The following is a 24,864-nucleotide window of genomic DNA, read 5'->3' as shown; positions in this document are numbered from 1 at the left end:
TCCAAAAGATGTGTTGGCCTTTTGTAGATCTGCTTAGAGTTATATTACTTTGTCAGTCAGAACATTTTTTATAGAGAAAAATCTCATAAAAATACAGAATAGAATTTAAATATTTCAGAATTTTGTAATCTTTTATGTTTATATATATTCACCTTAAAGTTGTCTTTTATGTAATAGTTTGACCAAGTTATAACTTACCCTGCTCGGTGACAATTCTACACATAACTGAGATTATTCTTACCAATGTTTTCACTATAATTCAAGCATACCATCTACATAGAAGAATGATCAAAATATAAAGAATCATGTTATATATATGATTAAAAATGGGAATCATTTAAAAGATTTATTTTCATAATTGTTAATGTTTTCAGAGTCTACTTATATTAGTTAAAAAAGGAATCCACTCCAAAATTAACACTGACATCCCTGTCTGGTTGTCATATTTAATAGCTTGTAATAGGATATAGTAGCAACATAAATGACAAAAATCAGCAAGAAAAGAGAAAAAGATAAAAAATATTTTCTTAAAAAAAGTTAGCCATTAATTTCCTAAACAATTAAAGGAAAATTAGTTGGAAATGCTTCTGTACTCTGATGTTTTCTCAATTAGTATTATGTTCCACTTGCTTTGCTTTTTTATACATTTTTTCCCAGAGTAGGTAGAAGGAATAATCTAAATGATAAATTTGAAAAAAAAATAAATTGGATGTAAGCTTGTAGGAATGAACTTGCCAATAGGATAAGGTGTTTTCCTCAGCTTCTCTTACATCATGACTCTTTTCCCTATGAACAATTCTTTCCCAGTCCAGTATACTCTAGGACTAGGTGTAACTCTACTTCATTCTGTTGTTTAGTTTGTAAGCCCATTTGACTCTCAAATTAAGCACTATTCTCCAACTTTTTAGCCTTTATAGTAATAAATAATATTTTACTTGTTTTATTTTGTAGTTGCTTCAAGGACAAGAAATATTACAACAATTAATATTACTTGATTACATCTTTTTAAATTATAGATAATTGAAAGTATTACTTGAAATTAATAACAATCTAGTTTAGGATATACTCCATTATTATATTTTTAACCATGTATTTAAATCTTGTATATTAAAATTTCTCAAGATGGCAATATATTTCTAAAATTATCTTATAATCATATTATAGATGGATGACATTACTTTCTAGTTAATGTAACTACACACACACACACACACACACACACACATATATATATATATATATGAACACATACATATATATATGAGGACTCAGATATATACAATACCTAGGAAAGAGGAAATAAAACTAACATTTATTGAACTCTCTGTGCCAGGCACCAAATTATATATTAGAGAGAAACATGATGTGATTGCTGATCTTGAGACGCTCACAGGTACTTGGTGTTTAATCTTTATAACAATCCTTAAAATAGGTATTTTTGTCCATATTTTACATATTTTTGTCCATATTTCACAATTTTATCATTTATCTTTCTCTCCAGCATAGTGTTGTAATAGCTCTATTGATATGAAGAGTTTGTTCAATTTAATACTGATGTATTGCAGTGAAGAAGTTTAGCAACTATGATCATATTTTAGAAAAAAGTATTAAAGCTTAATTAAAGCATGAAGTTTCTCCTGAACAATGCAAATTAATTTTTTGTTAGAATTTCAAGATAAAGAAGAATATTCTACAGCTCTTCAAGAACAAAGTCCTGTTGTTTCCATTAATAAAACTCCAGAGAAAATAAATGAGAAAAGGGAAGTGGATGATGTCCTTGAAGTTCAAGCATCAGGTATGCTACCTTTAAAATACGTTCAAAATTATTTGAGAGCCGTTCCCTGTATGTCTAGGACAAATTTTATTTTCCATGTAATTTTCTTTACTTATTTCAGAAAGTTCTTCATTCCACTTCTCATTTCAAGTTATTTCCAGTCCTGGCATGCCCTGTTTACTGCCTCAGCCCCTCCTCATTACCCTACTCCAGTCCAATAATTGTTAATTCTTCTTTCATTAAAACTGCTACTGCCTTCCTACATCCATCAAAGTAAAAAAAATTCCAACTGTCAGGCTCTACTGCCCAGTCTGGAAAATGAACTGCAAATGGTTGCTCTCTGTTTTTTTAGTCACTATCAAAGTTATGTAAATTAGTTACTGTTGATTCCTGTGTTGATTAAATTTGTTTTGCTGTAAAGTACAATGTTATTGGACTCCAGAAGCATAACCTGTTTAAGAATACCAAGCTCGTTATTAAAATCAGCAAGGAAACATGACACTAGTTCCCAAATACCTTTCTTTCTTTTGGTTCAATTTTATTTATGGCCTCCAGAAGATTATGCCCATCTTTAGTGGTATTCTAGTGAAAACTAGAAATAACTTGTCATTGCTACAAACCTGGCTTGAGTTTGTAATCTTATAATGGAAGAGGGAAAAAAAAATATTATGTGGTCCACCATGCGACCAGCGCACTGGTTTCATTAATGAGGTTCTTGGCATAAAAGTTAGCTAGCGAGATCGAAATAAAACACACAGACTCAGTTACCTTTTTCTATGACCAGGTCCGAGAGGGCTCCCCTCTCTGGTTCTCACCTCGAACCACCCGGTAGGGCAGCAAGGATTACTGAGGGCTAGCAGGAGAGAGAGAGAGGGAGCACGCCAGGGAGTAGCCTTTTATTGGGGAACAAGAAATTCAGGGGAGAATTCCATCCAATGAAGGTTGAGGGGGGCCGCACTCCAAAGTCAGGGTCAGTGATTGGCCCCCGGGGTCAGTGGTCAGTCACACCCCCACACGGACAGGCTCTCTCATCAGGAGAGGGCCGGGAAAGCTCCGACACAGATTAGCCAGAGCGCCTCAGACCCAAACCGGGAGTTGTCCAGTCACGTGTGAGAATGGCTCTCCACAATGTGGGTCTCTTTTTAAGGCTCTTTATACTTGCTATGTTAAATTAGTTACTAAATAAATCCTTTCTAATAAGTACTATAGCCATAAAATTATATAATTCTATGAGGATTTTTTGTGTGTATTTACTATTCTATAGAATAAATATCTTAAAATAAATCTCTATACTGTCTCATGATTTTTAACTCATAAAATAATTTGGATATAAGTTCAGGTTTCTATGAAGTAACATGTTTAGTTGTTTTATCAAAAAGAGCATATCATTCTTATAAAAATATTGCTTTTAATGCTTTTATTTTTGCAGATAGCCAATGCCAGGCATACTATTTCCTAGAAGCAGCCGCTGCTCCTATCTTAAAAAAACTTGTATGCCTCTGTGCCCTCTCAGCTAATTGGAAATTTGCCACTGTTATTTTTGACCAAACAAGGTTCTTTTTAAAGGAACAAGAAAAAATACTAAGTGATGCCATTCACCAAGGTTAGTACAAATCAAATCTGCATGATTTAGAACGGGAGAAAACTGGAAATCTATATGTAGAAGAATGACACTTAACCCTTATCCCCCACCCTTCACAAAACTCAACTCAAAATGGATCAAAGACCTAGGAATTAGGCCAGAGATCCTGTACCTGTTAGAAGAAAATGTAGGCCCACCACTTCAATAAATTGGCTCAGGAACTGACTTCCTTAACAAGACTCCTAAAGAACAGGAGGTAAAATTTAAAAATCAATAAATGGGATGTCATAAAATTAAAGTTTCTTCACTGCAAAGGAACCAATCAAGAGCATGAAGAGAGAGCCTACAAAACGGGAGAAAATCTTTGCTACCTGCACTTCAGATAGAGCATTAATCTCGAGGATATATAAAGAACTCAAAAAACTTAACACGAAAAAAAAAATAACCCAATCAATAAATGGAAAAAGGAACTGAACAGAAGAATAAATACAAATGGTCAACAAATATATGAAAAAATGTTCAACATTACTAGAAATTAGAGAAATTCAAATTAAAACTACACTAAGATTTCATGTCACTCCAGTCAGAATAGCAATTACAAAAACACAAGTAACAATACAGTAAGACTATCATTATATTTAGCCTTTTCTGTTCTACTACAATTGTATTCTAAGCCATAGCTACACCTAACTCTTCTACTAAAATACAAACAACTTAAAAGACCTATGTGAAAAAGTTTTCCTGACTTTTCCTATAAGAATAAAAGGGATTGGCTAAGGAAACAAAACAAATGTTGGCAAGGATGTGGGGAAAAGGTTACACTCATACATTGTTGGTGGGACTGCAAATTGGTGCAGCCACTCTGAAAAGCAGTATGGAGATTCCTCAAAAAACTAGGAATGGAACCACCATTTGATCCATTTGATCTTACTCCTTGACATATATATAAAGGATTTTAAATCAGCATACTACAGTGATGCAACCACATCAATGTTTAGAGCAGCACAATAGCTAATCTGTGGAGCCAACCTAGGTGTCCTTCAATAGATGAGTGGATTTTTTTTAAATGTGGTATATATACACTATAGAGAATTACTCAGCAACAAAGAAGAATGACTTTATAACATTTGTTTGCCAATTGATGGATCTGGAAACTATCATGCTAAGTGAAGTAAGCCAATCCCCCAAAACCAAAGGTCAAATGTTTTCTCTAATTTGTAGAAACTAATCCACAATAAGGGAGGATTTAAAAAAAAAATAGAAGTTCAGTGGAATAGACAAAGGAGAATGAAAGGAAGGGAAGGAAGGGATGGTAAAAGGAAAACTGGAATGAATCTAACATAACTTTCCTACGTATATATGTGAATATACCACAATGAATATTATTACATCAAATTAGTAAAAAATTTATTTTAGAGGATGCAAAAAGTAGACATGGATGAAGGTTTAAATGTAGTTCAGTCTATAGTATCCACCCCGAAACCAAGACTGGAGGATCTGCTAAGTAAGGAGGAAATGGTAAGAAATACCATCTGGCACTACTCAGTGAAGCTCCTGATTGACATGTATTATTTGATAGGTTAGATTGATATAGTTGTATAACTTAGTTTTCTATTGCCAAAACTAAGTTAAACTATTATTGTTACCACCTAAACCAATGAGTCTTCTCCAAAAAGGTTAAAAATAGATTAAATTCAATCCTGGACTTTTTCTTCTGGCCAAGATGGAGTAAGAGGAATTAGATTTTATCCTCCTCCTAGAAATAACAACAGAAAACAAAGACAAAATACATGAAACCAGTTTTTAAGTTGCTGAATATAAAGCAATAAAGGACACTGATTCCTGAAAGAAGGGGAAAAAAACGAGGTGAGCACTTCCACTATACTAGCTTATTCTCTTTAACGTGTTATTGGGCAATGACAATGGGAAGGGGTACCTGAGATAGAGCCTGGTGGAGAGTCTTGAGTTTAAGAAACAGCTGAGATCCCAGGGATACCAAGGCAGCTAGAGTTCAAGAATAGAATATTAAAGAGCAGAGAGCTTCACACAGAGAGCTGTAGACCTGCTAAGAAACTCCCTCAAGTAAACAGTAGAATATATCTGAGGAAACAACCTGAGGTTAAGAAAACAAACCATCTGGGAGGATTAGAGGGAATAGTATGCTGCATTCACATAGAGCAAGGAATAATGTTTGTTCCCATCAGCTGGACTATAAAAACTCGTAATTCACGGGGAGTAAGTAGAGTACTCAGAACAGTCTTCTCTCAGTAGTGGGGAATAATTATCCTAGACTTAGCACTGCCCTGCTCCTACTTACCAAATCACAAAAACAAGACCCAAAGGATCAAACTATTTCCAAGGAACTTAATTGCATAATAAAGCTTAAGAAGATTTATTTATATGAATAAATAAATATCCAGTACTCAACAAGGTAAAATTACAATGTCTGGTATCCATTCAGATTACTGTGCATACAAAGAGGCAGGAATACAACTCATAATGAGATCAATCAATCAACAAATCCAGAACTGACAAGGATATTGGAATTATCAGAGAAGGACACTGAAAGTTACTATAACTGTCTTCTGTATGTTCAAAAAGTGTTTGGGGCACCTACATAACAGCTATTAATTATACCATTGCCACTGCTGACCCAAACATTGTGGGGCCCTGGGTCAGGAGAGAATAGAAAATATTTATTTAGTTTTATATATATATATATATATATATATATATATATATATATATATATATATATATACACACACACACACACACATATACACATACATACATACATATATATATATAGTTATCAATGGACCTTTATTTTTTTAAATTTATATGTGGTGCTGAGAATTGAACCCAGTGCCTCACACATGCTAGGCAAGTGCTCTATCACTGAGCTACAACCTCAGTCCCTGTAAAACTTTTTTTTTTAAAGAAAAAGAAAAGCAATAAGGACTTTATTGTATTTTCTCTTATCCTTAGGAATCCCCATCTTCACTTCTCTGATCATGGATTGAAGACTTCTCCTAGAGGTCTTTTTATCCCTATAGTGGTATGCACTTCAGAGTTTTGGACTGCCTGTAGTCCAGGCCAGAAAATACAAAAAAAAAAAAAAAAGGAAAAGAAAAAGTAGGAATATCAACACTTGTTTGATGGCATTTTGAAATATGACCTCCTTCCCTGGTCCCCCTGCTACCACATACTTTTTGGAGTCCACAGTCTATTCCATCTTGTGTGTATAGTTGTATTGAATAGAAGAAACAAGGTGTATTGTGCCTATCACATCTTACTTGAAACTTACTTGATTTTTTTTTCAAAATCAATTTGCTAAATTCATTAATTTTGGATGTCCTACATATTTTTTAAAAGACCACCTCTTTTTTAAAATAGAAAATAATTAGCATAAAAGACTATAAAAAACCATGTGGGTTTTTTCATGTATACACAACCCAGTCTTTGGGGGACCAACAGTTTAGTCACCAATACCTTGAGTTCACAGTAGTATAATTTAGATAGAACACATCATCTGATAGTGTTAACCCATACCTTACTACATGAAAAAACTGTGAGCCACAGGAAGAGCATAGCTGTGAAAATCAAAGAATTGGATTCACACTTTGGAGAGTTGGCAGTGTGGTCATGATTATACTAAATAGAAAAGAATACAGTAATTGTCAGCAAGCTGATCTCTATGGAAGACAACAAGACTTACACAAAATTTTTTAAAAACCGTGACTTCTGAATATACTTTTGAGTTCTGTGATTCTCAGGTTTTAAATCTGTTGAATATAAATTGAGCTTCTAAAGGCTTTGAACATCATCAAGCAGAATGGTGATTATTATAAAATTTATGGAGTATAATGGAGAGTAAACATGAGTTTGGGTTTCCAATTGGAACAATAGGGCTGAAATCCTGAGGAAGTAACATAATTGCTGCACTTAAAATGCTATCATTGGCCTGAGAATTGAGGTAAAGCTAAATCTACAGGTAATAGATAAACCTAGATTAGAAGGCAGACCACTTCCTACTTGTGGTTTTCTAGTCTCTATTTCATTTTCCAAGCATGTTTACATTTCCAGTTCCCTGTTTATGTTTTTTTGACCTCTTCTTACTTGTTCTAGGTCATGACTGATTGTTCCCACAGGTGCTTCCAGGGGCTGGATACATGACCTATAAACGGTGCTCCTGTTGCCTCTTGATTTCCAAAGACTACTACATATTTGCTTCTATCTTTATTGATTAGAATAAACAATTTGTAAACTTTTTAGAAGAACTCTTTGTTCAAATTAATATTTTATGAAATCCCAACATAAAACAGAAAAAAGTAGAGCTGCTCTAGTTAAATTAAAGTTAACCAATCAGCAAATTATGAATTTAAGTTTCTTGTTTTATAACTGGAAATCATTTACCCTTTTTTCTAACAAAAGTAGAAATAATTGAATATTATTTGGAAGTAAAAAAAAGCATGAGCTCTAAAGTTAGCTATGAGTTTAAATGCCAGCTCCACCACTTATTCACTAAATGTCTTTGGACAGTTACTTAACCTCACTAAGATTAGTTCCTCATCCATAAAGTGAAAGTCATAAGAAATTTTCCTATAGAATTTTTATAAAACAACCAGTTTATATAGAGCCTGACATATAGTAAGCACACCATGATAAATTTTAGCTATTATTATAGAGCATATTCTGAAATTGTATCATATTGTTCATGTTTTTAAATGTGTTTTTGCTTATTTAGGTACAAATGATGAAAGAGAAATGACATACAAGCATGCTGCTCTCTTACACCTTCTGGTAACAATTAGAGATGTCCTTTTAACATGCAGCTTGGACACAGCATTGGGTTGGTAGAAAAAAATTTATTTACCATTTTATCCTATTAAAATATTTCATTTAAACCAAAATATATATATATTATATATATATAATATATATATATATATATAATATATATATATATTTCATCTGATATAACTTACTTTTCTCAAAAAGATAGACCTCTTAAGAAATTATGCAGTATTCTTTCACCTCTATTACAATAAGCATATTTATATTGTGACATAATTAAATGTATATATTGGGGGCACAGTGCTGGGTATCAAACCTACGGCCTCTTGGATGCAAAGCAAGCACTCTACCCCTGAGCCACACCCCCAGTTTCATATATATATATATATATATACACACTAATTATGTTATTTATGTTAATTATTTTATTTATATATATATATAAATTCTAATTATGTTCATTAAAAGAAATTGTTTTTAACAAGTATTGTCAACTAGAAAAATAAGTTTAGGATCTTCTAATCTTGGTCTGAATTACAAAATTCTAATAGCCTTATACAGATTTGATTGCATAATCATTATCATGTATTACTTTTTAATGTGAAGCTTGATATTTTGCCACATACATTGCATGTTTGTGGCTTTGATCTTTGATAGATTAAATATAATTAAACTATCAACAATAAGATTTTTGGTAATTTCTTATGTACTTGTGTGTGTAAATTAGGATATGAATTTCTTAGATAATAAAAATCAATCTATTGAATATATTGAAAATTTTAAAGATTTTTTCCCAAAAATCATTAAAATGTTTTATTGTATTACTGCTTTAGGCTCCTTATTGCAGGATTATTTAGGCTCATGTAGTAATGGTTTGCCTATGGGATTATGTTTTATAACTTAAACCTTCTAGAACCCATTTCAAATATACAGTAAAATTAATATTTCTCTGATTTAAGACCCAGACATTTTCTCATATCTGTGACCCAGATAAAAATATTATTTCTCTATTCCAAACTTTTGATAAGTATTGAGCTGAGATAAATCACAACTGTACTTCTCTGTAGCACTAGGAACTCAGATATTCTAAGTTCTAGATATTTTGCTTTAATATGGTGCATTAATAGTCAGTCTAACTGTAGAACTGACATTCTTTTATGGAAACTGAGAAATATAATGAAGAAATATGACAAAACAGTAGGGGATATGACACCCCACCCTTAAACTTGTTCCAGATACTTTAAACTAGGGCTATCGTCCCCAATCCTTACTTGTCTAGGAATGGAGATAAAACAACCTTAATTCAATATCAATGCTAAAATAGTTTAATTGAAGAAGAAGGAAAAACCACCATGTTGATCTTTCTAAAATATATATAACTTAGTTATAATGCTTAACCAGGCATATAATCTGGCCAAATACAGAATGCTTAGTACTTACCAAAATGTTGGATTAGAGAAATAATATTTATGAAAGATTGCTTGGAGGATATTCATCTTTAAGTGCACTACAATTTACCCTGGGATTAAATGAGACCATTGAGAGCTCTCTGTATTTGGAGCTGTATTATTTTTGCTCCTCAAAGAAATACATTTACTAAATCATGCTTTGACATTACTATTTGGCTACCTTAAGGAATACTATAAAGCAAGATTCTTGTTGGAAAATTAATTTAAGTTCTAGGTACAAAGCCATAATGAATATTCTAGCTGCATTGGACATTTTTAATGGAAGATTTTCTCACTCCTCTAAAGCAAAGATTGAGTGTGGGTTGTCTCTCTTTTTTTCTCTCTCTCTCTCTAGTGGCTGTATTAATCAGCTTCATGTTACTACAATGAAATATCTAAGGCAACGTATTTTGTAAAAAGAAAAGGGTTATTTAGTTCAGTTTCAGAGATTGAGGCATGGTGCCTACATTACCTTAATTCTTATGAGGGAAGCACATCACCACAAGCATGCATGCAGGAGTGAAATGATCACATATGGGACTGGAAAGAGAACTAGGAAGGTCCAAACTCAGGTTTTTTATAACAACCATCTTGGAACTACCCTCCAAAGATATGCCCCCAATGACCCAAAGACCTCTCACTAGACCAACTTCCCAAAGACTCTAAAGCACCTCCAACAGCACCACCCTGGGGACCAAGCCTTTACATATGGACCTTTAAGGACACTCATCCAAGCCATAGCAGTGCGTGGGAAGAAAAATGAATAGGGATCTGGTTGCCTGCCCTGTTCACTCCCAAAATTCTGTATTTTCTCCCAACTTTCAGTTTTCTACCTCTTCCAACATAGCAAGGTGATGCGATGAATTTTACATGTATTGAAATATCACATTGGTAACCCATAAATATGTGCAATTTTCTTGTTTTTATGTATAAGTTTAAAATTAAATTTTAAAATGTTTTATTCATCAATATCTTTGTTTAGTCAAAATCAGAATAAAATTAAATGAAACTTTTAGTGGTACACTCATTTCCTCCTAGTATTTTTTTTAACTAGGAAGTTTCTCCAAGAAAAACAGAATTATGCAATTTTTTAAAATTTGCTTTAACAGGATACTTGTCAAATGCAAAAGATGCCTACAAAAGCATTTTAGGTTCCTATTTGGATGACATTTGGAGACAGCTGAAGATTGTACAGATTATTAGGGCGAAAAAGCCTGAAGCAAATTATAAAATACAAGAACTGCAATGCCAGATACAAAGTTGGATGCAAAATCAGCAAATTAAGGTTAAGTACTGGAATGAAGCAAATAAAAGGAATAAGTTTAAATAAGAATTGGATGTTAACAATTTTTTGCATTAAATTTGAAATTATGAAATAGATTATACTATTTGGCCCTTTGACAGTTTTATTCTTATAGTAACAGAAGAAAATCAGCCCCCAGAGAAAGGATGATTTGAATCATTATTTATACGTCTTGAATTTTAAAATACTTTAATATTAATTATAAGCACTTTTCCATGGATTGTTTTTCCAGTTGCCAAAAGTCCATGAATATGTATGTGTGTGTATTAGAACTAAATACTTTATTTTTAAGACATTGAGCCATAATTTCATTTGATATAGTTGTACCCAAATAAAACACTTAGTGCATTTTCTTATATTGAAAATTATTTGCTTACCCTACATTAAGCATGTGAAGGCCACATTAACAAAGACTTAAGACAAGATGATCTTTTAAATTTTACCAAGAAGAAAGAGATTTCAAATGCTTTACACTAAATCTTACCCAAATTTATATGGGTTTCATCTTCTTCCTCCTCTTTGTGTGTATGTATATATTTACATTTTTTTTTAATGTGCTAGAGCTTGAACCCAGGACCTCATGCATTACTAGACAGGAACTCTATTACTGAGCTATATCCTCAACCTTCCCCCTTTATCTTCATCCTCAACTTTATTGTTTCTTGAATAACTTTCTTTTTAAAAAAAAATATTTATTTTTTGTAGCTGTACACAATAACTTTTATTTATTTTTATGTGGTGCTGAGGATCGAACCCAGGGCCTTGCACATGCAAGGCAAGCACTCTACCGCTGAGCCATAACCCCAGTCCCTCTTGAATAACTTTCTTAAGTTATTAAACTAAATAAAAAGTTAGAAATTTAAAATTGAACTAATTTGCTGTTCTCCCTCCAAAAAAGAAACTATAATGGTAAATAGGAAAATAAACCAACCAATTGTTGATTTTCTCCAATAAAGTCTAACATGTCTGGATTGAATTTTAACACTAATAAAATAGGCAAAGACAACCTATGAATAGATAGTCATATATGTGGGAATACTTGAGGAATGCTAATAATAGCAGGGGCCAGTAGTGCATGGCTGTAATCCCAGCGGCTTGGGAGGCTGAGACAGGAAAATTGAGAGTTCAGAGCCAGGCTCAGCAATGGCGAGGAGCCAAGCAACTCAGTGAGACCCTGTCTCTAAATAAAATACAAAATAGGGCTGGGGATGTGGCTCAATGGTTCAATCCCCAGTACCTAAATAATAATACTACTACCTACCCTAAAATATTTTCCTTATTGATGTTTGATGTAGAATTTATTATTTTATAATAAATTTATTAGAATTTATTCCTTTGCATTTAAGCATTGACATCTTCTACAACACAAATATTTACTTTGTAGTCTCATCGTCATTAGTTTCATGAAACCAGTTATGTTTGTTATTTTGTCACTGTAGTTAAATAATTCAAAGACACACAGTGAACTTCTTATTTTTGACTAGGTGCTGATTATACTAAGAATGGATTCAGATGGTGAAAAACATTCACTCATTAAAATGCTTAATAAAATAGAAGGTAAGAACTTTTAAATTATGCTCTGTTTAATAACAAATGCTTGAACATAGAAAGATTGTTGATCAAACCAGCTTTTTAAATTAAAATATAACTGGGTTGGGGTTGTGGCTCAGTGGTAGAGTGCTTGCCTAGCATGAATGAGGCACTGGATTCTATCCTTAGCACCACATAAAAATAAAATAAAGATATTGTGTCCACCTAAAACTAAAATAAATAAATAAATAAATATTTAAAAAATAAAATATAACTAACACATTATAAAATTCATCCCTTAAAAGTACACAACTCAGTGGGAGCCTATCCAGTTTTTAAATTAATCAAGACTATAAGTCTGCAATACAAAAATACTACAGTATGCTTATATCATTTGTTATTATTCATAATTGATACCTTTTACTCATTACCTACTAATTGCTAAATAATACTGACTGCTTACAAGAGCTCTCTGAATAGTTTTTTTTTAATTAGAGCATCATTTATACATGGTAATTGAGTTCATATTGACAAAATTGTACATTCAAGGAATTTGAATTTGAGACCCATTTCCATCACTCACTTTTCCTCCCCTCCTCCCTCCTCTATTCTATTGAACTTCCTTTCTCCTACACATATATAAAAGTGAAATTCCCTTTGGTATATGAGTAGGTTTTATTAACTCAGTTTTATAAATAAAAAAAACAGGCTCATAAAGGTGATATAGCATGCCAAATCTCACAAGTAATAGTGAGAGATTAGGATTTTAACCTAGTTTTCTCTTGTTTCAGTGTCATTCTTCAACTCTTTACCCTTCACTAACAATTCTGTCAACCCTTCCTACTTTGTTTAGTGAAACCCATTGCTTACATGCAAACTCGTCTTTATCTCCCTTAACTGAAACCCAATCTTTCCCACATGATACTGTTTCCCTTATGTCCCTCTGATTGAAGTGATTTTTTTTAATCTATACTTCATGGGAATGAGAAGGTTGTTTCTTGATTTCTATTATCATTTCCTCCATTGTCTGAGGCTGAGCCACATTGCTATATCATTCCCTACCACTGCTAATTATCATCATCTACCTGATCATATACCCGGCTCATAGAATTCTCTACACTTCTAATACTGCCATTATCCTAGGTGTTTTAAATGTCTTTAATGTGAATAATTCATTCAAAACCCAGGCCTTATAGATTCATTACTCCACAACAAAAATTATATTCATCTTCAATGCTGGGAATATGGGTTCATATTCACCAAATTCATAAGATTCTTTTTAATAACAACATGTTAGAGCAAGAGTTAACCCTTGTCTAGAATCAGGGTAATTGGAAACACTTTTAAAAATCAGAAAAATTTTTGATCAGCGTTAGCCTTATAAAACCTGGGATTTGAGTAAATAAAGGAATGTTTTTTGTGAAGAAGCTGAGTACAACTTCCTGCTCCACTGAGAAATATACTTAAAACTACTGTGGATCAGCTTCTCTCCTTTGGAGTCACTGTTGACAGATTATTACTGTATATCTTTTTTTATCTAGGCTTTATGATGAACACCTTCATTTGGTAGTTGGGAATTACACCACAACCATTTTTGCTATCTTCATTTCAACAATGTCTATTGACACAAAAATCTTGAATCTATAAACTGAAAAATGATTTTACTGCCTTCAAACTAACACACATCCAGGTTTCTAGGACCTAAGCTTTTTTTATTTATTTATTTATTTATTTATTTATTTATTTATTTTTAGTTGTAGTTGGACACAATACCTTTATTTTTTTATTTATTTTTATGTGGTGCTGAAGATTGAACCCCGGGACTCACGCATGCTAGGAGAGTGCTCTATGCTGAGCCACTACCCCAGCCCAGGTCCTGGGCTTTTTTTTTTTTTTCCCCTATCTAGTTTTAGGGAAAAAAATGTGATTTCATTTTCCACGTGTTTGCAAAATCTAATAATACAGTTACTGAGTAATCTAAGGATAATAGCTAATATAAATCATTTAAGCAGATTAGGTTTTAAATAATATGAATCATCTTATGAATTGTAAAAGAGAATACTCATTCCTACCACTACCAAAATTATTGTCATGTCAAGTAAAGTTACATAAAATTATTAGCCATTACTCTGTCATTACATGACACCTTTGTGAACCTTAAGTTTAACAAAAGTACACTAAAGGGAGTAAAATTAATTTGAACTAGATTTAGCTATTCTGAAATTAGTTGTCTACCAAAAATAAATTGAATGTGTGGTTACAGAATATTTTTATGTTTACATATTTTTAACCCTAGTAAAATAAACTAGTTAAATTATAATTAAGAAGCAAGGGTGAATCTAACAAACAGGTAGTTTCCAATAAGTCTTCTGCTTCTTATGCAGCTAGTAGAAAGTGGGGGAGCATTTATATCACATTGAAATATAGTCCCTTGCTATTTAGTCATACTTAAATTCTTGGCTAGAGAAAAAAAAAATCTAGGGGCTTGAGGTGTGGCTCAGTGGTAGAGTGTTTGCCTAGCACATGTGAGTCACTGGGTTTGATCTTCAGCATCACGTAAAAATAAAGAAACAAAATAAAAGTATTATGTTCATCTATGACTAAAAAATACATATTTTAAAAATTCTTTTAAAATTCTTGGCTAGAGAAAAATTTATGGTTTTTAGCTAATAAGATTAACTGTATAATTAATGAGTTTTAATTTGGTTACTTTTAAATTATGATCAACTTTATTATTTCATATAAGAAATCTAGACTTTCCATGCACTCACTCACTCACTCCATAAACACACACACACGAAATAATTACTTAAGGTTTGAACTTTCTTATGTTAGACTTCAAAAATAATGCAGTAAAGTATATTTTAAGCAATTTCCTTGTTTATAAATGTTTATTTTTATGATGGTGAAATATCTGACACCCTTAAAAATGTTTATGAACAAAACTCTGGTTAAAAAAAAAAAACAACTCTGTTAAAAAAACTCTTTTTTTCCTCAACAGGTTTAATATTGACTATCTCTCATTCAAATAAAAGAAGAGATTTTCTGGAATCTAAAGATGTTTTAAATGGGTAAAAATGTATTTCTTTGCCTATGGGGAGAAAACATAGAAATAATTTATTTCCATGGGAAAAGCAAAATTTCTCCTAGAATTTGGGCTGGGGATGTAACTCAGTAGTAGCTCACTTGCCTAGCATGCAGAAGGCCTTGGGTTCAACCTCCAGCAGTAAGAGAAAAAAAATCACCTAGAATTTAACTTAAGAGTATAATGACATCTGAAATCGGTCAATGTCTCTGCCCTTTTCCTGAAAAACTCAGATCATAGTATTATGTGTTATATGTAATTAGCATTCAAAATATTTTAGCATCCCCAGATGCCATTATTATTGCTCTTAATACAGAATTAACTATTTATTTTTCCACATTTTTATTGGTGCATTATAGTTGTACATATTGATGAGATTTGTTGTTATGTATTAGTATGTGCACACAATAAACAATACAGTTTGGCCAATATCACTCCCTAGCACTTACCCGCTCCTTCGCTGCCTCCCACTCTGTGGTCCCTTTCCTGCACTAATCTCTGTTTGATTCTTATGAAACCCACCCCACCTTTGTTTTCCTTTTTCCTCTCTAAATTCCACATATGAGAGAAAACATACAACCCTTAACCAATTGAAAATGCCAAAATTTTGTTTTTATTTATGGCTGAATAAAACTCCATTGTGCATATATACCACATTTTCTTTATCCATTCATCCGTTGATGGATACCTAGGCTGGTACCATAGTTAGGCTATTGTGAATTGTGCTACTATAAACATGGGTATGCATGTATCACTGTAGTATGGAGACTTTAATTCTTCAGGATAAATGCCAAGAAGTGCTATAGCTGGGTCATGTGGTGATTCCATGCTTAGTCTTTTGAGGAGCCAGAGGTTACCTATTTAAACTTACCCTTCTTTTTACCAGTTTCTTTGTTCAGTGTTGGTTTTTTTGACATCTCCTTTCTTTCTTTTGGGTTCTTCTTTCTCAGATTCTTAAGTGAAGGCCTGCTAATAATAAATCTGACTTTTTATTTTGCCTTATTTAACATAGAAATTCTTTATTTCTAATATTTGGAACCAAATAATTAAAAGAGATACAAATCAAATAGAAACTCATAAAAACTGGACATAAATTTTTTTAACTTCTAGGTTGCTCTAGACAGAAAGCAATAGTAGACAATTTTAATTAAGTAGATGCTATGATATATGAACTTTGAAGATGCAAAAGCTAAACTTGTGATATTTAAGTGTCTATATTTTTGTTGTTAAAACATTTATGAAGCTAATTGAGAAAAAATGCCCCATTTCAGAGTTGTTAAAAATATTATGTAGATTTTCAAAGATTAAAACCTTACTTTTGGGGCTGGGGTTGTAGCTCAGTGGTAGAGCACTTGCCTAGTATGTGTGAGGCACTGGGTTCGATCCTCAGCACCACATAAAAATAAATAAATAAAGGCATTATGTTAATTTACAACTAAAAATATGTTTAAAAAACTTACTTTTGATTGAAAATGAGATCAATTTCTCATATTGATTTCTGAGATTGATTTTCATGTTGATAGTACCAAGGAATAAAATCAGGATCATGTTTTAGGTGGGAAATAGTCTATAGTTTTATGTATTCTGGCATAAGAAGTATGATCATCAAAAGAAAAATAAGAGATTAAAATAACCAAAGAAGAAATGAACAGAAAATGCCTATCTTGAGTAGGTATAGATTAGAAGATAGCCAGAAAATAATCATTTTTAGCATTCCTCTTAAATAATGATACAGTATAATCTCATTTTCTTGGCTTTCTTTTGTCTTCAGTGCAAGTTCCTGTGTGATTGTACATAATAAAAATATTGGAGCAGATTTTCCCTGGAGCAATTTCTCAGTTGTGATGGAATACAATTATGTAGAACACTCTTGTTGGTCTAAACACTGCAAAATATTGAATATTCCTTATATGGCCTTTAAAGTGATTCTTCCAGACACAGTTTTAAAGAGTAAGGATATTTTAAATCAATATCCTTTTTTGCTCCATTAGAATGGAAACTTTCTGTTTTCTGTTTATAACCTACGGAAAGAAAATAAGCTGGCAGAAAATATTTTATATTATGTAAATTTAAATGTCTTTGATTACTTTTCTTTTTGTATGTGAATTGATCTTATCTAGACATTCTTTTATTAATTTCCCATTTAAGTCCTTTGCCCATTTATCTTTAGGGTATATCTATTGCTTTGTAAAATGTTTTTCCTATGGTTATTGTACATAATCTAAAAATTTGATATAAACCACCATATACTTATATAGTAAATGTCCAACATATACTCACGTGAATAATGAAGGTTTTGGCATTTCAGATAGACAATCAGCCAATTTTTCCTTGTTTTTTTTAAGCGAGTATAAATGTATGAGTATAGGCAAATAAATACATAGAGAAACATCTAGAAATATATACTAAATTATTTTTAGTATATAATAGTTTTAGTAAACTAGCTCTACTAACTCTTACTCCTAGGTAGAAGGATAACATTGTCTTTTATTTTCTTCTTCAGATCTTTATTCAGATTTCTTATAGTTTATGATGAATATTATTTTCATAGTATTCTTTATACATAAAATTCATTATTTTAATACTCAGAAAAAATAGAAAGAGCTGGGGTATGAGAAGGCAAAAAAAGAAATACATATGCATTTTCTCTTATTTAGGAAGCATCTTGCCAGATAGATTTGGTGGTTTTCTTCTTGAAATCCAGATTCCATATGTGTTTTTTGCATCTGAAGGAATTCTTAATACTCCAGAACTACTTCAGCTGCTAGAATCTAAGTAAGTTCATAACTTAAGCAAACGTGTATGTGTTTATATTGATAGGCCAATTATTATGCTCTATATGTAGCTCTATATCTGATCTAAACCTGGAATTATATCATATAAGAATAGTTTTTCAGGGTTTGTTTATATATCTGCTCTAAGACTATACCCTCTAATTATTGAATATTGTCTTTTTTGGTAATATTTACCAATTTTGTTGACAAAAAGTAAAATTTAATTGTTACTTAAATTTACATTTTACTCTTATTTCTTTTATTACCAGCAAATATAAACATGTTATTATTCTGTGAATGGGATGTTCAGATCTTTGGGTCATTGACAACATTAAGAAAATATTCTTGTCTGGGGAATTTAAGTACTACCTAGGAAACAGGCTATGAAGTTCTAAATAAATTTTTTTTAGATCTTCAATTCTATCATAGCACAGAAGTTGTCATAGGAATGTTGGACCTTGGGATGCATATCAAGGAAAGATAATTGAGTTATTTAAAATGTAGATCAATGTTCCATGCTTTTGTTTTGATATCTTAGGCTGTGGGGCATTCATAGAACACCATAAACTTATAAAAGGTAGTTAAAGTGTAGGTAATAGCTGGAGGTATAACTCAGAAGTAGAGCCATGCTTAACATTTATGAGGCCCTGGGTTCAATAATAGCAGCCACCTACCCTAAAAATGTAGGCCAGTTTAAAGGAAAAATAAAAGAACATTCTGATAAATGGAAAATGTTTTAGTCTCACAACATAATAGTTTCATTTCATGAATTATTACCTAAAGAGCTAGAATAACTTGTTCAAGACATTTGTAATGGTATTGTGTGCCATAAATATCTAAGGCAGAATGTATCTCAACTAATTTGTTTTATATGCTGAATAAATCATAATTTCCTTCCTAAAATTTATCAAGTAAAATAAATTGATGTGTGAAATAAAAAGCACAGTAATTTAAATAATGTAATATGCAAGAGGACAATAAAACTTCTCTTGAAGAATTTTTCTTAGCCATTTCATTTGTTCACTAAAGAATACTGTATTTTATAGCTACAATATCACACTCATGGAGAGACCCTGCAGTGAGTCATTGAAACTCTTTGGAACCAAAGAAAGTTATGTAGTGGTGACAATTGATGAACAGACTGCCATAATTTTACAGGTAAAACTATGCAGTAAATAACATAAGCTATGTCAAAAAAATACACTAAGATACATATAACTGTGGGGTTTATTATTATATTTTATAGGAAAAAACTCTTAATCTATTAGTGATTTCTTCTACATTTTGCAAATGGGCCACAAGTGCTAAATTATTACTATAGAAATTTACTATTACCAAACTTCTTCAATACTTTATAATTTTTAATATAAATTTAAGAAAAAAAGTAAATATAAAATCTTTAATATCATATATTGGCCTGTTTTTAAATACATTTAAGATAATTATAGTATAGGAAGCTTTAAAAAAGAAATCCTAGCCACTGTGATTCTTATAAGAGGGTAGTATATTAATTGATTATTGGTAACATGGCATTTCCTCTAAGGCAAATAGGGATTGCCTCTAAGCAAGTTGGTTTTTAAAGAGAAATTTTCTTCAAACATACATATAGTTTAGAACTTAAGATGTATAAATCATTGACTCACTCTCACTTTATGTGTGCTTGACTGGAATACCAATTGGAAAGAAATTGATTTAATAGGGTAGGGGTGTGGAACAGAAGTCAGGTTTGATGGACAGTATAAATTATTGGCAAATACATTAAGGTACAGTCTTGATGAAGAAAGTTTACAATATAAGAATTATATGATAGAAAAACAATTCTGTTAGATTTTTAAAAGATATTGTGTCATGTATATTTAAATTCTTAAACAATTACTTTTCCATCGGGCAAAACTATTTGAATTCACAGTTGAATATTGTCTGAAGGACAATTTCTGAATTACTCACCCTCTCAAAAATTACTCATGTTAAAGGAAAAGGGAATTCCAGACCCTTAGGTAAGAATTCCTAGGAAGTCTATTAACTGCTGCCTTCTCATTTCCCTTGAGTAAGTATGCAATGCAGTTATCTCATAGGTTTTTAAACATATTGTCCATTGTCTTTAGAGTGCCCAGATCTCAGTCCACAAAAGATATTTCTAATACAATGGCCCTCTATATGCTTCTTTCTTCATAACTATGACCTTGGCAGATTCATGAACCTTTCTTGCTGAAACTCTCATTAGTTATTTTATGTCAACTACAACTACCCCTACTACTTTCAGTGTGATTTTAATTTTTCCATGAAGTGGGAGCCCATAGCTGTGCCTCTTCTTGAGTTATATTTATATATCATATGTTCTACCAGGGATTGAACTCAGGGGCACTCCGCCTCTGAGCCACATTCTCAGCCCTATTTTGTATTTTATTTAGAGACAGGTTTTCACCGAGTTGCTTAGCGCCTTGCTTTTGCTGATGCTAGCTTTAACTGGCAATCCTCCTGCCTCAGCCTCTGGAGCTGCTGGGATTACATGTGTGCGCTACCATGCCCAACTATATCATATGTTCTTGAAATATGACAACACTAATTTTGTAACAACTATTCAACTTAATGAATCTTTATTTTCTGATAGGACCTAGAAGAATTGAGTTATGAGAAGGCATCAGACAATATCATTATGAGATTGATGGCATTATCGTTCCAGTACAGTTATTGTTGGATCATATTATATACCAAAGAAATATTAAATTCAGAGTAGGTAAACATTTCATCCAAAAATTACGTTTATATTTCTTATTACTCAGTCTTTTTTTTTTTTTTTTTTTTTGTAATCTTAGAATTGAACTCAAGGACACTTAACCTCTGAGGTGCATCCCCAGCGGTCTCCCCACCCCCACACCACCCCCGCCTTTTTTTACCCAGCCCTTTTTTGTATTTAATTTAGAGACAGGGTCTCAATGAGTTTCTTAGGCCCTCACTGAATTGCTGAGGCTAGCTTTGAACTCATAATCCTCCTGCCTTAGCCTCCTGAGCCATTGGGATTACAGGCAGTCATTTTCTTTTAATAGAGATAGCTATGCAAATCTTGCTCACCTTGTTAGTGCAAAAAAAGACCAGGAGGAACACAAACTAAACAAATCAGCTCAGCGCTTTATTCAGGAACAAAGTTTCACACAGCAGCATGGGATGCAGGAACTGAAATGACACCGTGGTGGGACCCACTTTCCTGGTGGAAAATGAGCCCCTTAACAAAGAAAGGGCCTGGGCTTCCATAGGTTATTCTGAGAGGTGGTCTAGTGAGCATATCAATTTTCTTTGGGCACCCAGGAATTTGGAGTTTGTTCTATCAATCAGTGAAGGGATCAGTTTTAGTGTGAAATGGGAGGGATTCTAGAGTCAGTGGTCAGTTTCTGGGATTTATCTTACTGGATCTGATGGAGGACCTGGGGTTAGTGGTTGGTATTTGGAAAGGATTTGTTTACAGAAGGATTAATGCTTTGGCCTCTTCCCAGAGACTGCCTTTCCAGGTTTGATGGACACCTCTTCCCCAGGGTTTGTTTTATCACTGGAAAAGAATCTATTGGGAAAGGATCAATGATCTAAGTGTATGGCTTTCCTTTTCACTCACCTTTTCCCAGGTTTCACTACTTTTAGGATTTGTCATTTCCATATCTAATACATCTAGTTTGCTTTAAGTCAGGAATTCTCAAGATGGAGAATCAGAGGAAAACAAATTTGAATTTTGGAGATGATACATGCTAGATATACTGTGTAAATTATCCTCTCCTTCCCACATGTCACTAATAAATCCTGCAATTATGTGATCTTCTAAGATAGCTTTATATTCACAATATAAAGAGTTATAATTTATTCACAATGATGTATCATTATAAAATGTAATTATTTCTCAAGCTTCTAGATATCTCAGTTCTATATTTTTAGATGATTGGAACATTTAGGAAATGTCTTAATCAACTGACCAAATGAGGGAAAATGAAAATACAGTAGAAATAGTTTGGATTATTTTAGTAGTTCATGCTATCAGTTCCTGTTTGAGGAAGAGTCAGGGGTATACTTGAGAACACCCAAGTTTTGATGGTTTGCTATGAGTATGATTATATGATGTTATAATTTATTGTAGTACAAGCTTACAAAGCCTCATAATGCAAAATAAGCAAGAGAAGTTCAGAGGGCACAATCTAGAGAAATCTTCTCCTAGTTTGCTCCTATGTGCTTGATTTCCTCAACAAAAAGTTATGACAACCATAACCTTTTGTCTAGCAGGAAAGCTTATTAGAGACACAGTGCCCAGGGTTTTGATATGTCAAAGTTCCAGATTCTAAAAAGGAAAGAGAAACCAAACTGTTTGTACAAAGTTTAGGTACAGTGAGCCAGTCTTTCTATGATGTTTCCAAGACATGCTTATATTGTGCATTGATCACTGCCACACTCACTTTTACCTTTTGTCTTCCTCTTTTATAGACCCCTCCCCCAACTTCCCTTTTGCTCAACATGATGTCCTCCAGTTCCATCCATTTTCCTGCAGATGAGAGAATTTCAATTCTTTATGACTGAATAAAATCATATTTTCTTTATTCATTCATCTCTTGACAGGCTCCTGGTTCCATAACTTAGCTATTGTGAATAAAATTATGATAAACACAGGATGCAGGTATCTCTTTTGTATGTGGACTTCATTTCCTTCAGAAATATACCCAAGAGTGGTATAGCTGGATCATATGGTAGTTCTACTTTTAGTTTTTTGAGGAACCTCCGTATTGTTCTCCATAGTGACTGTACTAATTTACAGTGTATCCTTTTTTTTCACATCCTTGCTTTGTTATTATTTTTTAAATTTTTTAATTATTTTTTTAATAATAGCCATTCTAATTGGGGGTGTGGGGGGAGATGGAATCTCAATGTGGTTTTGACTTGCATTTCCCTAAGGGCTAAACTTGTTGGGCATTTTTTCATATATTTGTTGACCATTTATAGTTCTTCATTTGAGAAGTGCCCATTCAAGTCATTTGCCCATTTTTTAAATCCTTAAGCCAATAAATGGATGAGTTAAATTTCTTCCTTCACCCCAGACTTCTCCTCCCAATACACATCCTCAGCATCCCCACAAGTCTGTAACACTAGTAATGGCCTAGCCAGGTTATTCTATTAAAACTATGTAATGTGGAAAACAAAGAATTTTTGAAAAACACAATCAGATGTCAAATGAGTAGAAGTATAGTAATATAATTATTTTTAGGTACCATCTTACAGAAAAGACACTTCATCACCTAGCACTGATTTATGCAGCTTTGGTTTCCTCTGGGCTTAAATCTGAAGAACTGGATGTAAAGGTATTATATTCCTATATTTTTGTTCATAAGCATTTTTTATAAACAAAATTTGAACTCAACTTGAACTCAAGTGACTATAAATAAGCAAATTAAAAGCTGCTTAAAAGTAAAAAAAAAAAAAGCTTCCAATTAATAGGTTTATCATCTAAACTTCTGTTTTAAAAACAGTTAGTTTAGTGAACTTGAAATCAAATCATATTTCATTTCTTAATTGCTATTTAAATTTATCTTAAAACTTGGCATGATATGAAGAACAATGTTGCTTGATCAAAAATGTCCATATGTTGTGTAATGGATATCTTTATAACGTATGAATAGGATAATACATTGATGGACACAATACCTTTATTTATCTTTATGTGGTGCTGAGGATGGAACCCAGAGCCTCACAATTGCAAGACAAACGCTCCAGCACTGAGCTACAACCCAGCCCCCATTTATAAGTATCTTTACTTTTAACTTTGGTTTTTAACAAATATCGCACTATATTTTAAAAATTCTTTCTTATATACATTCTTTTTCCATATTTTATTGGTGCATTATAATTATATATATATATATAATTATATATATATATTAAATTTGTTATTACAAATTTGCACATGCACATGAAATAACAATGTAATTTGGTCAATATCATTCCCTTTTATTTTCCCTTTTCCTTTCCTCCTCCTTTATGTTTAAAATTCTTGTTTTTAGTTGAGAATTATTAGGTTTACTTTAAAAAAAGCAAAATATTTAATATTTCTAGTGATATTCAAATTTCTCTTTTTGCAATAAAGATGAAACATAACACTAAACATGTTTTTAAAGACTTTATTAATAAATGCCAAATGGAAGTGAAAAGCAATTTTATTCAAAAAATTAGAAAATACCAGAAAATGACATTTAAGGAAGGAAAGAAAATTGGCCCCCCTCACAAATTAAATGACCTGGACTGCACAGATATATTAAAAAAGTATATCTAAAATGGTATTAAAATTAAGAATCTACTGTTTGAAAAATTCTCTTTTAATTACAAATTATTTGTGGATGGTGCATTTTGATTCCTAGTATCTCCTATAATCTAACACATTAAAAATATATTTCTAGCTTATAATTGCCCCAGGAGTAGAAGAGACTGCATTAATAATTCGACAAATTGCTGACCACAATTTGATGACCTCAAAGAAAGATCCTTGTGAATGGTTGGATAAATCCTGGCTTGAAGTTTCACCATCTAAGGTTTATTTTTATGG

At 32.3% G+C, this 24,864-nt stretch overlaps 1 protein-coding gene across 1 annotated transcript in view; it reads left to right on the top strand.

Moving 5' to 3' along the window:
* Positions 1-24,864, top strand: part of Shoc1 (shortage in chiasmata 1) — a 62,897-nt gene that overhangs the window by 34,799 nt on the left and 3,234 nt on the right. The window contains exons 13-24 of the mRNA XM_046451876.1: positions 1,676-1,795; positions 3,204-3,377; positions 8,107-8,211; positions 10,714-10,889; positions 12,392-12,464; positions 15,439-15,508; positions 17,294-17,472; positions 18,180-18,297; positions 19,343-19,454; positions 20,908-21,029; positions 23,533-23,626; positions 24,719-24,850. Of these exons, the coding sequence (XP_046307832.1) occupies positions 1,676-1,795; positions 3,204-3,377; positions 8,107-8,211; positions 10,714-10,889; positions 12,392-12,464; positions 15,439-15,508; positions 17,294-17,472; positions 18,180-18,297; positions 19,343-19,454; positions 20,908-21,029; positions 23,533-23,626; positions 24,719-24,850 (1,475 nt within the window). The remainder of the gene's footprint in view (positions 1-1,675; positions 1,796-3,203; positions 3,378-8,106; positions 8,212-10,713; positions 10,890-12,391; positions 12,465-15,438; positions 15,509-17,293; positions 17,473-18,179; positions 18,298-19,342; positions 19,455-20,907; positions 21,030-23,532; positions 23,627-24,718; positions 24,851-24,864) is intronic.

The sequence above is a fragment of the Marmota monax genome, unplaced genomic scaffold (assembly GCF_021218885.2).
Source record: "Marmota monax isolate L192 unplaced genomic scaffold, Marmota_monax_Labrador192_F-V1.1 WCK01_AAM20220418_F8-fsc00020, whole genome shotgun sequence".
Taxonomy (NCBI): Eukaryota; Metazoa; Chordata; class Mammalia; order Rodentia; family Sciuridae; genus Marmota; species Marmota monax.
Note: the sequence above shows the minus strand (reverse complement) of the source record. Positions and strands in the feature narration are given on the sequence as shown.